At 40.1% G+C, this 17126-nt stretch overlaps 1 protein-coding gene across 1 annotated transcript in view; it reads right to left on the reverse strand.

The window, feature by feature from the left end:
* ADGRD1 (adhesion G protein-coupled receptor D1) overlaps window positions 1-17126 on the reverse strand; it is a 458528-nt gene that overhangs the window by 427911 nt on the left and 13491 nt on the right. Inside the window, 3 exon segments of the mRNA XM_021004341.2 lie at window positions 5675-5788; window positions 8594-8689; window positions 11229-11312. Coding sequence (XP_020860000.1) covers window positions 5675-5788; window positions 8594-8689; window positions 11229-11312 — 294 coding nt within the window.

Here is a 17126-nt window from a genome sequence, read left to right on the forward strand (position 1 = left end):
TCCAGAATTGAACCGGACTCATATTCCAGCAATCATTCAACTGCATCATACATATATTTAAGTCCAAAGGCTTTTTCAACTTTCAAGAGTCTACTATTAAAATTCAAATGCCCCTAAAAAGAGTAATGTAAGTAACCTTAGGATTTTATCAACTAACACTATAATGGAAATCACTTTGTTGGGCCCTTTCTAGTTGAGGCAGCTAACTGTCAGGAGTGTAGGCAGCCAACAAAGAGGCAAAGGGGGAAAGGAAATAAATAACGGGATGGAAGATGGGAGGGAAGCAAAAAAAAAACCCATACTTTGTATCATTGGCATTAGCACCTTTCTCTGCACAAACGGGAGAATCAGATTCAACAAATGTCTCCATTAAAGTAAAAAATTCAAGACAAAATACAGTTAATGTAAGTCAGAAAGCAGAGAGTCTACTTTTTTTAAGCAGAAAAACCCATACATTTCCATCTCTGAAAAGGAAGTCCCTGGTTGAACTACATCCAGTTTAGTCCTCCTCTGATACCCCATCATGGTGAAGAATTGGCCATTGTTTCTTGAACACTAAGCTAATAGACTTCAATTTCTGATAGGTTCATAGGATACAAGATTTAGGACTGAAAGGGACCTGAGGAAAAGTAATGTTGGATTGTATTATTTATCATGTGAATCCATCCATTTCCTCAGACTCCAACCTCTGACAGTCCTCTTCTGAAGGTCATTATAGAATAAAGTCATTGCTCCCAGCCACTCCCCAAGGCATCTGCTCCCTAATTTGGGTGGGGCCCCCCTTACCTCTGCTTACGCCATAATTAGAAACCACTTTGAGCTAACACCCTCCCCAGGGATGTTCTTTTCTGCCCCCCCTCCCAACAATGGAGTAACAGGGAAGAACTGAGAGCTCTTAGCCCACCTCCTCATTAAAATGTCCACCAATCAAGGTTGTCTTATTTAACAGGGGAGGTCCAAATGATGTACTGTCAGGCCAATCAGAAGGAGGACACACATTAGTATAGAAGACAGGTGTGGTCTGCTCCATTAGCTCAGGAGCTAACTGAATTATATTTTACCCAAGAGCACCCAATTTATACCTAAGTGTAAGTAAAAATCTATCCAGGGGAGATTTGAGATTAGAAAAAGTGGATTGACCAAGATCAAATTTGGAGCTGAACTCTAAAGCTTAGGTGGACAGTGTATTTGAAAGCCCACCTCCATCCATGTTTTTAAAAAACTTCAAAATGATCACCTCGGGCATCTAATATGCCTTATACCAATAGTGTCAAACTCAAATAGAAATGGAGGCCACTTAATCATTCATCAGGATCCCTACCTGCCACATATAGACTTAGAAAATCACATATTAACATTATCTATGTTCTATTGTATTTGTGTTTATTTTGTTAAATATTTCCCAATTACATTAATCTGATTCTTTCATTCAGTGCTGTAGATACCTCTGCCTTACACTGGTACCACCATTTTGATGAGTTAAGTGTAAATGAACCAGGGACATACAGATTGGATTTCACTGGGAATCCACTGGGGTTTCCAGATGAAGGCTAGCACCACTCAAGGGGAAAATGTTGTTTGAGCTCTCAGTAGAGCAAAACTTTGGGGGAATAAAAAGACCAAAGGACAATTACCAAAAAAAAAAAAAAGAAAGAAGAATAAAGAAATGGTGTCATCTTCCCATCCCAAAGATAATTCCCTGTCCTTGGATACAAAAGTAGACACCTGGGATTTGGTGGTTGAGATGGAATAATGAGAGAATGGCTCATTTGAAACCCTAAATTCTCTTTCAGATGTACATAGCATTTCTGTCACAAAGACTGGAAGTTCTCCTAGCTCTTAGAGGAGAAATGTTTTCTAGAGGGTATTTTCTCTTACAGCTTTTACTTTTCATAAACAGGGAGTAAAACTCGTGACTCTTAGGTGAGAGAAGATTTGAACTGCAGGGACTAATTAAAGAATGGCTTCCTTCACCCTAAACCACCCCAGTTCGTGGGTCTTATGAAAAGTTAGTCTATAGAAAAGGGTGGGAAGGGCACAGTAATCCTTAGGGGTCTGAGCTCATGTTAGGGCTGTTTCTCTAGCATTGGGCATGCCTCCAGCTAACTACCAAAATCAAATACAAAACCATCCTGACTTATGTACCAGGTCATGCCAAAAAGTATTCTTGATTTGGGGTCAGAGGTCCTACTTCTCATCCAGGTTGTATTACTTGCTACCTTTGTGACTTTGGGCAACTCCCTTCATCAAACAATCAACAAACATGTATTAAGGGTTAACTATGTGCCCGACATTGGGCTAAGTCCTGGTTACACAAAGAAAAATCAAAAATAGTTCCTGTCCTCAAGAAGCCTACCATCAAACAGGAAAGGGGAAACATGCACGGTTTCCCCTTCACTAGAAGTCTCTAGGCAGAGGCTTCAAATGCCACCTAAGACACTAGCTACGTAGCCTTGCACAAGTCTCTCAACCCCTCTCAGTTCCAATTTCTTCATATGTAGAAATGAAGACCATAACTGTCACACTAATCTCATTAAGTTGCTGTAAAAGTTCAGTGAAAGACTATATACAAAAGTACCTTGCTTTGAAGATCCTTAAGCACTTTTATATCATTGTCTCTCGCTGCAACTAAAGGGGATTCTTGCTAGACTAGGACAGCTAGGTGGTGCAGTGGGTAAAGCATCAGACCTGGAATCAGGAAGACCTGAGTTCAAATCTGGCTTCAGACCTTTACTAGCTGTGTGACCCTATGCAAGTCACCTCACTCTGTTGACCTTGGAAAAGAAAATAGCAAACCACTCCAGTATCTTTGCTAAGAAAATCCCCAATGGAGTCACAAAGAGTCAGACACAACTGAAATGACCAAAGAGCAACAACACAGGTTAGACTAGATGGTCAACTGAGGTCCCTTCCAACTCTGACATGTTGTGATTATGATTGCATGACCCCATAATCCTTCATGTTTCCCTGGGAACACTGGCTACAGTAGACTCTCTCTTTGCCCAAGAAGGGGCCATTCATATGATAAAAGCCCTAGTTTCAGAGGCCTCTCTGACCTCCCTAAGCTAGAAGTACAGAAAACATCAGTCTGACTCTTTGCACACTAGGCAGCATTTGCGTCCATGTCTCCAATCCATCCTCTCTGAATCCTCAGCTCTAATACTCATTAACTATATGACATTGGGTAAGTTTCTTAATGTCTTTCGGTCTCCGTTTCCTCCTCTGTAAAGAGGAAAGAGGATCTCTTGGACGCCAATGAGCTCAAGATTTATACTCCCTTGATGTTACCACCATTTTCAGCCTCAGTATCTTCATCTGTAAAATGAAGGTGCCCATCTCAATGACCCCTAAGATGCCTTCCATCTCCAAATCTGTGATCCAATCATCCTCTGACCTCTGATTTGTTTTTAACTTAGAGACACAGACAAGCAAAGCTTGTTTATAATGTTTTTTTAAACTCAGGAACAGTTTGAATCAGGCAAGTGTAAACCTGGCCATGTTTTTGGGCCTTCAAAACAGTTTTCCAAAGCTTTTTGGTTTCATCAAAGCCCAAAACATGTTTTCTCAAGTACTTTCCTGCTGAATTAGAAAGCTTTTGTTTATTTGGATTGAAATGTAATCCATATGTCTCTCTGAATCATTTACAATTAACTAATCACCATGTTGTTTTGATAAAACCACGTGATCGCCAAAAAGCCTTTGGAGCCTTCGTGGAAGGCTTTCTTTAAAACCCTTTTTCCTAGATATAGGAAGTTGTTTCAAGCCAAAATTAAATAGACAGAAGGAGGGAGCTTGGCTCAAAGGTGGAAGAACAATTCTCCACTGGGTTTTCAATTTGGCGTGTCATGTCTTCCCCTCCTCCCAGAATCTAAGTACCAGAAGCTTTATTTCTTTTCTGAAGAAAAGAGTAATTCTCAATTATTCACTTTGTGGATTATTCATGAGCTAATGCTTTTTGCCTTGTTTTTAATCACAGCCATACTATGAGCCATCTATGTCCACTACAGATTGGAGACATAAGGAGATGCAAACTAAGTTTGCTACATCCTAAGCTCAACACAATTAAGGAAGAGGACCTGCTTTTTAAAAAAGAATCAACTCCAAGTTACATAGTCCAACATTAACAAGAGCTCCCTCTCTCCTATTCTACTCTCTTTATCTGACCTGTAAGGTCCCTTCCAGTTCTAAATTCATGATCCTGTAACCTCAAAAATCCATTTATGTCATTATGCATTCTTTCCTCCTTTGCTTTAGTCTCTGATGAAGTAGTCCTTTTCTTCAGGGTCAGCCTCTGTATTTGTGACATTGATCTTATTCCATTCTCCCTCTCTCTCTCTCTCTCTCACACACACACACACACACACAAAGCTTTATTCTCTCCCTATTTACTGGTTCCTTCTTTGCCACTTTAAAACACACACACATATACATAAATATTTATATGTGTACGTATGTGTATATATGTATGTGTGTGTGCTGTCTCTCCTGTCTTTAAAAATCCTTCACTTAACTCTTCCATCCCTTTAAGCTATCATCTTATATATCTCCTCCCTTTTGTAGTCAAATGCCTAGAAAAAGCCTTCTATGTTTGTTCCTAAATCCGATGACTTTTTCTCAATCATCACCCTTTTTGAATGCCCCACCAAAAGTGCTGACCATTCCCCTTCTCCCCTTCTCCTGGATCCTTACTCGGTCCTCCCTGGAAGTTCACACTACTGCTTTCCTTTGATCTCTTCCTACTTCTCTGGCTGCTCCCTCTCAGTCTTCCTTGTCCTGTCTGTTAACTGTGGGCATTTCCCAAGTGTTGGTCCTAAGCCCTCTTCACTTTATAAACCCACTCACTCGGCCTCAGTTACAACAGGCTCAAATGTGACCTCTCTGCAGATGACTCCTAGAATTGTGTGTCCAGTTCCAGCCTTTCTCCTGAGAGCCAAATCACTAACTGGCTGGTAGACATTTCTAACCAGATGGCCTCTGGGCAATTCAAACTCCAAACCAAATTCATTACTCCCAATCATTCACTCTACATGCAAACTGAATTATTTACTGTTCGCTATATGTGACATTCACGTTCCATCTCCAGACCTTTGTTCACCCCATAAATAGAATATTCTCCTTAACTTTTGTCTCTGACCATTCCTAGCTCACTTCAAGGCTCAGTTATTTCTTACAAAAGACTTTTTCTGTTCCCCTCTGGTGATTCATTCCCCCCCCCCATCCCCATCTCAGTAGCACAATACTGGACTCAGAGTCAGGAAGACCTGAGTTCAAATCCTGCCTCAGACACTTACCAGTTATGTGACCCTGAGAAATCCTTTAACCTCTCTCAGCCTCAGTTTCCTCTTCTGTAAAGTGAGGATAACAATAGCACCTATCTCTCAGGGTTATTATGAGGACCAAATGAGTTAGCAGGTAAAGCACTTTGCAAACCTTAATGCTAGCATTACTTTGCATTTTGTGTTGATTTGTGTGTGCATGAATTGTTCTCCTTCCCCCTGCCTTCCACCAGCCCCTATCCAGTAGAATGTGTCATACTTTTATTTCATGTTGCTCCTTGTATCTCCAATATCAACATAGTACCCTTAATAACTGTGTGTTTAATGAATGAAAGTTAGAGTCAGAAGGGACCCGAGAGTCCCATTTTCCAAACATAAGAATGGATTCCATCACTTACCTTCAGGGTCACACAGGGTTGGGTTACTAATGCAAGAGGCTTTGTAATACAGTAACGTCCCTCCTCTCTTCTCTCGGAGGTAAATGCCTTTACTGACTTTCCCTTCTACAATGTCTAGGTAAGGAGAAAATGACAAAATCATCCTTTAGTCATCCTGTGATGTAAAAACCTTCTTAGGACATGAGTCAGGTATGTAAGTAACTAACGTGTTTTTGATGGTATTTCTCACTAGTGGCTATTCCCTGAGCTCCTAGGGGAGATTTGAGCCACTGACCTGAGCCTTATCTATGCTGTATTGCTAAAGAAATTACTTTAGGGCCTTCCTTTTCCCACCTTCCCATTTTACTTAATTTTACAAGGGTAATATTTAGGTTCAAACTAGAATTTAAAATTATTAATCCTAAACTCCATCTCCTTCTGGGCTCTAATTAGGGACCCCAATTCCCAAATTTTGAAATAATCTTTTTTAAAAATAAAATCCACTCAAGGAGGACTTATATAAACCATGACTCAATAAGCCAGCCAATTACTAATCTAAACGGTTTCAGTCTTCCTGTTTCATACTTCCCGTTGTCCTTATAAAGCCAATCTAATTCAGTTTGATTCCCAGAGCCCATATTACTATAACTGACAATGGGGGCCTGGTACAAATGATTTATGGAGGAGATAAGAGAAGACTATAAAAATTGGGTGTCATTCAAAGTTTATAGTTGCCTAATTGTCAACACACCTGTATCCTGTAAGCTGCACAACTACATGGCCACTGACCTAGACAGACCCATTCCTATCATTTGATCATCCCACATGATGGCCTATCTAAGCCTCCCTCTCCATCACCATCATCATCATCATCATCATCATCATCATCATCATTGTCATCACCTGATTCAACTCACCAGTTTTCTCCAACCATCAGAGGCAGGACAATGATTGACACTAAAGGCATCTGCTAATTGATCATCATACATAATCCATTCAACTTATTCTTTTTCATGGGAGGACTTTTTTTTATTTTTCTGAGGGGAAGGGGAAAGGTAGAGAATCTACATAGTACAAAGTAAAGGGGAGACCTAGAAAGTAATTTTCCCAGTCAATCTAGACCACGTTGACAACCCAACCAGATTATTCTGGATCCTGAAATGCATTGAGACCATAGGATCATAGATTTGAGGTGGATGGGATCTTAGAAGTCCTTTGAATCCAGTCACCTCCTTTTATAAAAGAAGAAGCTGAGGCACAGAGAAAGTCACACAGCCAGTAACTATCTGAGGTAGGATTTGAAGCCAGGTCTTTCTGACTCTAAGTACAGTACCCTATCTACTAAGCAATATGGCATCCTGATCATTTCATGATCTAGTTTAAGAGGGTTCCTTAAGGGAAGGGACTTTTTTAAAAAATATTCATTAATGTTACCAGGATCCAGGAAGAAAATGTTTTAAAGACCTACTTCTGGGAATTTCAACAGGATTCCAGGTCCAGAAGCAAGGACGGTTTAACATTTGCATGAGGTCAATTTAGAAAACTTCTATTTATGGTTATTATTGTTGTTGTTGCTGCTGCTGCTGCTGCTGCTGCTTAATAATGATAATAATAGTAATAATAACCTCTGACATTTGTGTAATCCTTTGAGCTTCCCAAAGCACTTTACTGATATCTCATTTAGTCTTAACTACATGTGATGGATTTATAGGAACCTATCACAATACAGATTTGCAATGAAATGAAAAAGCACAATTTTTAACCTCTAAAATATATGGACTATGGAGAGGACTTGGGCGCATTCATATTTACAAAAAAAAAAAACTGATCTCGTATCTGGTTTTTGCTTTTGTTTTGTTTTCTATTACTTTCATTGGAAAACAAGCCACTCGGGGAGAATCTTGAGACCCCCTTTGGCACCATAACTCTGAAGTCAAGTCAACAAGTGTTTATTATCACCTCCAGGATCAAGTATAAAATCCTCTGTTTGACTTTTACCGCCCTTCATCACCTGCGCTCTCCCCTCAACATTCCAGTCTTCTTATACATACCACCTCTTACTGTCCAGTGACGATGGCCTCCTTGCTATACTCCACCTCACAACAGCTCTGGGCATTTTCTCCGGCTTTCCCCAGACCCGGAGCCCTCTCCCTCCTTACCTCCATCTCCTGGTTTCTCTGGCTTTCTTCAAGTCTCAGCTAAAATCTCACCTTCTAAAAGAAGCCTTTCCTGATCTGCAATCATTCAGGATTATCTTCCCTCTGCAATCATCTCCACTCTACCCTCTAGATATCATGTTTGCTTATAGCTGCTTACATGTGGAATTCACCTACTAGACTGTTAGCTCCTTGAAGGCAAACTGTCTTTTGCCCCTTTTTTTTGGAAGCCCCAGTACTTAGCACAGTGCCTGGCACACAGTAGGTTCTTAATAAATGCTTGTTGACTTAACAGAAGATAATTTACATCCTCCTTGATGCGCTACAGCAGGGCTTCTTTACTTAGAGTTCACAGATTCCCCCAAGGGTCCTGTGTCTGAGATTTCATGGGGTCTATGAACATAGATGGGGGAGGGGAAAAATCACATCTTTATTTTCACCAACCTGAAACTGAAATTTATCATTTCCTTCAACTATTTAGAAACATGCTTCTAAGGAGGGGCCCATAGGTTTCACCAGACTGTCAAAGGAGTTCATGACCAAAAACAAGGGTAAGAACCCCTGTTTTAGGTGCCAACAGTTCAAATAATTTTGATCCTAATTTGAAATTTCTCATTCTTACTTTCTGCAGTGCTCCTTGTAGGTGTTTACTATTCCCTGGGACATTTACTCCCCCAATATCCTAGAAGGGGGTAACTGAATTCAAATCAGAAATCAGATTGGCCTTCAAATAAATCGCCGTCCAAGCTCGACAAATGCAGCACAAAAATATTGAAGTCCTCACCTACGGTTGCAGAGAAGTTAGAGTAGGCAGAGTCATTGGTATATACAAAGGTAGAATTATGGGAGGTAAGCACAGTGAAGTTGTGGTTTCTTAATGCTGGGTGAGACAACAAAAAAAAGGCAGAACAGATGAGTCAAACACAGAATCAAACAGAATCAACCATATCTCTCAACATAGCAAGGAACAAACATATTGGGGAGCAGTCTTTTCCCTTGAAAAAATGGGGGCCATTTTCTTCCCAAATACCCCATCCCCACCACTATTTCCATCACCCCCCCCTTTATTTATTCTTGGGGAAATGGACAAAGAACATTATCAGTAACACCAACAATGTATAATCATCATCAATAACACTATGACAAATCCATTTCCAAAGCCAGGCTATTCTTGTTCCTGGATTCGTCAATAACAGCTGGTGTTATGAGGAAGGGGATGCAATTTGTTGGCACTGGCTCCCCCAAGATTAAATAGTTGAGAGGTATGAAACTAAATTCAGCAACACAATGGCTTAAAAAAAGAATTAGGTAATCATGATGTTATGATGACTTATGGAACAGAAATATGGGATGAAAACATTCACATGATATTATGACAAATGGACAAAACAAGAGACTTCAACCACAACAAAAAACAGAGCTTTCTGCATGCTTACAGCATGGTTTTCAGCCGACTGACATCCTCCCTACAGCAAAACACAGTGATGGATTAGGACTTCTCTGCTTCAAGGACTTGTGAGGAAGCTGAAGTATTCTAACACAACAGGATTATGGAAAGTAATGGCCACTTGAAAAATTAGGTTTCCCCCTCCCCCCTCCAAAAAATGCAGAAAAATTGTTCATGACCTAGGCATTACAGTCCTGACATCCACATTATGGATCAATTATGTTAGGTCAAGTTTTACTATGTAATTGATGTGTTTGGACAGAGGGGATGTAATTTAGCCAGAGAATAAATACAAATAAATACAAAATCTGTGTAATAAGCCATGTTATAAAGGCACATTTAGGACTCAAAAAAGAGTCAAATTTTGCAGGCTGATTTAATGAAGTAAGGGTGGGATGGGGAGGAAACCATATACCCAACAATATTTACATATCTGTTTGAAATATCTTCTGCTACTGTGTGATGGACAAAGGATTGTTTCAATAATGTCTTTCAATTTTATGTGACATTTTCCCTCTGGGCTCCTTAATGAGACCATTTAAAGAAAAATAGAATGTAAGATGGGGAATCGTTTACTGTGACCTGAGCTGGCCACATACCACAAAGTCCAGGGAGACCTTTTTTATTTCTACAATGCGAAATATTTTGGAGAAATGCCACGGCCAAAGACATGAAGTCACTTGATGGTTTTTCAAGCAGGACCTTCATTACTGCCTTCTAAGTAGGTAATGTGGAGAAAATCGTCATGGGGAAGTGACCATTATGGTTCATTCTGCCATATTCTCCACTAAAGTCCCTCTTCCAGCTACTAACACTAGGATTAACAGAGCCAAACTCAGCTGCACTCCCTTCTCTGCAGGTTCTGGGAAGGAGATTTTTAACATGCTAGCTGAACTGGAAAGGAAGATTCAGAAATTTTAAATGGAACAAAATAGCACACCTGGAGAAAATGGAAGTTTGCTAGTGTAGAAAACTCAGGATTCAGCAATATTGTGCCTCCCCACCTCCAACCAAAAAAAAAAAAAGCAAGAAAAAATCCATTTCACTAGAAAGAGATCAAGTCTGTCAGAAAGTCAAGGCAGACATACAATTCAATCCTTGGTTTGCACAGTAGCCCAAATGTTTAATGCATTTATGAGGAAACTGTCAATGAATTTTATTCCAAAAAAGAATAGCACATCAAAAAATGCTTTCTATTCAAAACTACCCTTATAAAACAGGAGGGAAAAAAATCAGAGTAATGTTGGGCTTTCTGGAACAGAGTGAGAGTGAATTTTTAATATTTTAAATTAAATTTTAATCCTTTTTTACAATATCCAAATAAAGCTATGACCAATAACTTTGGCACACTTCACACCTTGGAAGGGATTAGGGTAGGGGTAAGGGAGAAAGGACAGAAATCTTTTATTTCAGGGCTGAAGAAGGGAATTGGTTGGTGGGGAAACAGCTTCCCTGGTTGACAAAGAACACCTGACAAGGACTTGTGGCCAGTTATTTGAGACATCAGTGAACTTAATAATGTGGCCAGTGCTTTGGCAATGCAATTGTTTAGTCTCCATTTGGGCAGACACCTCCAATAAGATACTTCTGCCTAAATAAGGAAATATAAGACAGGGCTTTTCAATGGAGACATCAATGTGAAATCTTGGACAGCTGTTTGTGTGTGTGGCTGCAGGCAAAGAATTATTTTAATGAGATTCTGAAGTACTTGAAACTCTTAGTCTTTGGGTCATAAAATGTCTGAAAATGCTATTAAAATGTCTGTGAAATGCAAAATTATGGGGGGAGGGGGGAAGAGTGGAGAAGCGGAGATATGCCAAAATATTTGTTGGCAAATCCATTCCTACTACCATGGCTTCAAAGCAAATACCATTCACTTCTGTTTGCCCTGTTCCCTTTTAATTTATTGACAGTGACACATTCTTAGGTTTACGTCCATTGCCAAGGCCCCCCTGTGATCCCCTGAGTCTACCTCCTGTTGTATCCTGAAGCTCATGAATTCCATCCACGGTGTCCAGTGGCCAGTAATGAGAAGCGGATGCTAACACCTCGAACCCTTACAAAAAAAAAAAACACATCATTAGGGCAGCTGTCTTCAGGTACTTGAAGGGCTATCACATGGAAGAAGGATTAGTTTTCTTCTGCATGGTCCCAGAGCACAGCACTATCGGTCATGGCAGGGGAAGTGGCAGAGAGGCAAGTTTAGGCTGGATGTCAGGAAAAATTTACTAACAATTAGAGCTGTCTGAAAGTAGACTGGGATGCCTTTGGAGATGGTGGGTCCTAACTCACCAGAGGTCTTCAAGAAAACTTTGGGTGAAGAGAAGAAATACACACACACATAGACACATATGTGCGTGTATGTATAGAAATATATACCTATATACTATATATAGATATAGATATAGATATATAGATGTAGATGTAGATGTAGATGTAGATGTAGATGTAGATGTAGATGTAGATGTAGATGTAGATATAGATATAGATATAGATATAGATATAGACATAGACATAGACATAGACATAGACATAGACATAGACATAGACATAGACATAGATATAGATATAGATATAGATATAGATATAGATATAGATATAGATATAGATATAGATAGATATAGATATAGATATATGTGTGTGTGCATATCTACATAGAGAGAGAGAGAAAGCTGTATATGGTCACTTATAAGGTATACCATGCATGTTCATTTACAAGTACAAGTAGGACTAGGTGACCACTGTGGCCATAGGATCCTAAGATCATAAATTTAACATTGGAAGGGACATTAAAGATTTGCTTTGTATTTATCAGCATGTGGTCTTCCCCATTAGATTGTAAGCTCCTTGAGGGCAGGGACTGCCTTTTGCCTCTTTTTGTATCCCCAGTGCCTGGCACATAGTAGGTGCTTAATAAATGTTGATTGATCAGGTCTAACTCCCTCACTTTTTAAAGACAAGGAAACTGAGGGTGAGAAAGATTAAATGGCTTGCCCGGGGTCACAGCTAGTATCTGAAGAGGAGTCTGAACCATACTCCTTATCCACTGTTGCCTCTCATTCCAACTCAAAGGTTCTTTAATTCTAATAAAGACAGAAGATAAATCAGTTTTTAGACTAATCAGAAATGAAGGGGTCCAAAGGTTAGAATGAACATAGACAATGCCCATATTGTTCCACTTAGCCACATAGAGATAAAACTAGGAAAGTTGTGCCTGGGGAAATACAACAGACCCTTTTAAACTTTTTTGTGTTTCAGCTTAAAACACAGATTGGAGAAAGAAAGCATAAAAAAGGAGGCATTTCATGCCAGTCTGTCATTTGGAAGCTTCCTATTTTTTCTTGGTTAGTCAATAAACATTCACTAAGTGACACTGAGGGTACAAAGAAAGGCAAACGGCAGTCCCTGCCCTCAAGGAGCCTACAATCTAATCAGGAAGCAAACTGCATACAAACGAGTTAAACATAGGATAAATTGGACTGCATCAATAGAGGAAAGGTACTAGAATTAAGAGGGATCTGGAACAGCTACTTGTGGAAGGTGGGATTTTAGCTGGGACTTGGGAGAATCAAATGAGATAATATAGGAAAAGCATTATGTAAACCTTCAAGCATTCCATAAATTATTGGCTATTGCTCTCATTGTCATCCAGGTTCTGAGCTCTGTTGTTTCCATGCTGCTGAAAGATTGTAAGTGGAGTCAATACCCTCAGAATTCAGCTCCCTGGGACAAAGCCCCAGTTGTCCCAACATTCGTCATAGTTGTATTCCGGTGACAGAAGAATGAATCTGGCAAGAATGTATCTACCTCTAGGTAAGGGATATAGTGCTGGACTTGGAGTCAGGAAGACCTAGGTTCAAATCCTTTCTCTGCCACTTACTAGCCTTCTGACTTTAGGCAGGTGACTTCTCCCTCAGCCTCAGTGTTCTTACCTGGAAAATGGGTAGGTCAAACTTGATGGCCTCTAGTCTTTTCTAGCTCTAAGGATATGATATGAGCTTATGGTGTCAGACAATTGCAATCTATTCAGATAATCAAGTCATGTTTCTTCAGTTTGCAGTTGTCTGATGTGTAGACAAAGCCTCAATGCAAATTGAGCACATAGCCCTACAAGATGAGCTGGTTATAGTAAAGTTCAGTGTTGAAACCAGCCTCTAAAAAAAAAATAGTACAACAACGTATTTGGTGTCCTGTGGATACAGTTATCCTACCCCTGAAATGCTCTACAGAGTCTTTGACATATAAAAGCAAACAAAAAATATGATCTACAGCTTTACCATTGCTTCCACTAACATCTTTTTTTTCTTTTTAATTTTTCAGTCCAGACCTTTGATTTCATTGATTTCATAGATTGCCTTTGGGAAATTGCAAAGTTCTTTCCATGACCCCAAGCTTCTCCTTGAAACAAAGGTCCATCTTTTTAATGTCGATGTTCTTACAGTGCTTTTATAGGGTTGTAAGTCATAGGACACCATGGTGCCCAAAGAATTGAAGCCGTGGATCACCCTGGAGGCAAGGGACAGGTGCATGGTGGGCACAAACAGGAAGTCGCATTTCACAGGTGAGAAAATGCCCAGGAGAAGCAGGGTAAAGGAAATCATCAAAGAAATGCCCAGCTAGGAGGAGGGAAAACGATGAACTGGACAGCTACCAAGAACGACAGATGAGAGGTGTACGGTCCAAGTGCTTTAACTCATAACCAAGCAAGACCTCATAGTACATTGGGTGACACCTCCTGCAGTGAATTTATGGGAGGGCATGAACAATAGTCACATACGATGGGCAGGCAAGTACTACTGCAATCTGCATTATTGGAGGGAATATCCACAAGAAATGAAATCATAAATCCATTGGAATAATAGAGGGAACTCCCGTATGGAATCTCTCTCCGCTGACGCAGATCAACCACTCATCTGTAACTTAAAATTTTAAAGTTCTTCTTGTCTGTTACGAGGTTAAGTGACTTTCCCCTGGTCATATAGCTAGTATATGTCAGGAACACGATCAGGTCTTCCTGAGTCTGAACCCCTCTCTCTACCCACCATGCCACGCTGACTTCCTTTCAGCCAGTTACGAGGACAGCATTCATTCTCAGCGGAAAAAAAAAAAAAAAGATGTAAAAACAACCCTTGACTCTTTTTCCACTTCTCCAAATGTCATCCTGAAAGAAACATCTGAAAAACTAATATCAGTTCTACAGTGAACAGATGCTCTGCCTTCAGAATCTTCTTTCACAAAAGCAACTCTTCAGAGAATAAGGGCGAGCTGATTTCCCTAAACATCTTTCCCAGTTGCAGCAGGGTCATTCAGAGTTCCAGGTAGAGAAGCTAAGGAAAGCCAAATGTCAGAGCAGTCACTCTTTCCTAGTGGCAACCTGACTCCCAGTTACCCAACACTGACTGCAAGATGAAAAAAGGACCAAAAAAGTAAATCACAGAGCAGCTGTAGGCTGCCTGGGATTAGGAGCTAAGGATCCTCATTTGTTCTACTTTTTCCAAAATATGGCAATGTGAATGAAGGCAAAATATACATGTCGGATTTTTGTCATAAGTGCCTAATTAGGCCAGGAGGAAGTTGTCCCCCATGCCTGCTGGAATGCTTGCGCCTTCAACCCTGCCTCTTGGTCTCCCTTGCGTGCTTCAGTACAACTCCAATTCCACCTTGTTCAGGGGCTCTTTCCCAGTCTCCTCAGCTGCTAGTGCCTTCATCTCTGAGATTACCTTGCATCTATCTTATCATTGTTGTTTAGTTGGTTTTCAGTCATATCCAGTTTTTTGTGAACCCATTTGGGGTTTTCTTGGAAAAGATACTGGAGTGGTTTGCCACTTTCTTCTCCAGCTCATTTTAACAGATGAGGAAACTAAGACAAAAAAGGCTAAGTGACTAGCCCAGGGTCACACAGCCAGTAAGTGTCTGAGGTCAGAGTTGAACTCATGAAGAGTCTTCCTAACTCCAGGCCTGGAGTTCTATCTTCGGTGCCACCTTACTATCCATCTACCTTGTATATATCCTGTTATTTATATGTTGTCTTCACCATTAGAATGTAAGCCCCTTTGAGGGTAGGATTGTTTTTGCCTTTCTAGCACAGTGCTAGGCACATAGCAAGCATTTGATTAATGTTTTTGATTGATTGATTTGAGAAATGGTGGAGTTGATCACATATGCTGGAAAAGAGTAAGTAAACAGATGTACGACAAAATGTCTCCTGAGGGTGAAGAAAACAGGGGCATTCACAGTTCTCCCAGCTGCAGAAGGCAATCTGTCTGCATCAATCATAAACTAGTCCCTATAGAGAGGTCCCATAGAGTCTATTCAAAGAATGGTACCCTCTTTCTTCACTTAGATAAGTGTATACACATCCTCATCCATGCACCGGATGGCTATGTGGACAATTATCTGATTAATTCAGTTTTTTAAGGTTCTCCTTTTCTGAAAGGATGGCAGTGTTTTCATTTTGATAAAAGCAGACGTATATGAGCCCTGGTCTTCATCATTCTTGCAACAATGAGAATCACTCAGACCATGCTATCTAAGCAAGAATACATTGGGTTATAGAGAACAGAGAGAGGGCTGGCCTTGGAGTCAAGGACGCGTAAGTGCTGCCTCAGATGCTTAACTGGCTGTGCAGTCCCGTACAAGTCATTTAACCTGAGACTCAGTTTCTTCATTTGTAAAATAGGAATAATAATGGCACTTATGTCACAGAGTTTTTATGAGGTTCAAATGACAATAATGGACATATGTTTTTCAAACCTTATTGAATAAATGTGAACTATTATTATTACTAATATATGCTAGGAAGAGGCTCAGTGGCCATCCTGTTCCAACCATTCTAGAAAGGAAAAGTGGTTGTCATTAAAACAATTGCCTTTCTTTGTGGGTGTATTCACCTAAGAGTAGGGGTTCAATTGAATTCATAAATAAATCACTCCCATTCCACTTAAAACTTTAAAAATATTCTAGCCCTCATATCTGAATCAGGTGAGAACATCTCTATTGAACCAAGTAATCAATTAAAAGCATTAAAGGAGAGGTGAAAAATCTTCAGTCAATTTAGAAGACATGAAAGTCATTGGATGAAATTAAATGAGCTACACAGGCAATGTATTGGAATTGGATGAAGAGATGCATCCACAGCTAGTGAGCCTTTACATAAAATAGCAAGCCAGTTCAGAATCCAAGAATTTGAAGGTTTGCCATCCAGTCGAACTTCTGAGAGAGAATCACTTGGGGTAGAAGGGCAGAGGAGCAGAGCCCTTATCTCCTCCCCCACTGAGGACAGTATGACCTTGTGAACTTCTTAAGGTTGGAGGATTTGGGTCTTCCCCCAGGTTTCCTAGCTTTGTCCCCAGAACAGCAGTAGCAGGCAGCAGCGTCTGAATCAAAAACTGAGGAAGATCTAGACTCAGAGAAAATGCAGCTTTGGGACTCTCGAGGAGCTGGGCCACCCAGTGCCTATGGAAAATTTCCTGATGGCACCACAAAGGGAAGAAGAGTATTTCCAACAAAAGGACTCCCAGGAGCTGTGGGTTTTTTCCTTTACCACATATTTTCCCTAAGCTGAACCCACTTCCCTCCAGACTCTGTATATGTTTACAGAAGAATGCGCCCCAGGTTTTGAAGGATAATTGGATCAACTTACTGGAAACACCTTTGTAAATACTTGTTTCCTTTTTTTAACATGTTTAAATTTTTTTAAATATTCAACATGTCCTCCTTTTGCTGCAATCATTTATTTTACGTGATTTGATGTTGAATTCACAAAACCTTGACGTATATTCTTTAAATCTTCTTTATGAAAACACTCTTTTATCACATTGGATATTAAGCATAGATTTCACGAACAGACCATTTTCTAAGTCTATCCTTG

Source organism: Phascolarctos cinereus, unplaced genomic scaffold, assembly GCF_003287225.1.
Source record: "Phascolarctos cinereus isolate Bilbo 61053 unplaced genomic scaffold, phaCin_HiC Scaffold_4;HRSCAF=312, whole genome shotgun sequence".
NCBI classification, from domain to species: domain Eukaryota; kingdom Metazoa; phylum Chordata; class Mammalia; order Diprotodontia; family Phascolarctidae; genus Phascolarctos; species Phascolarctos cinereus.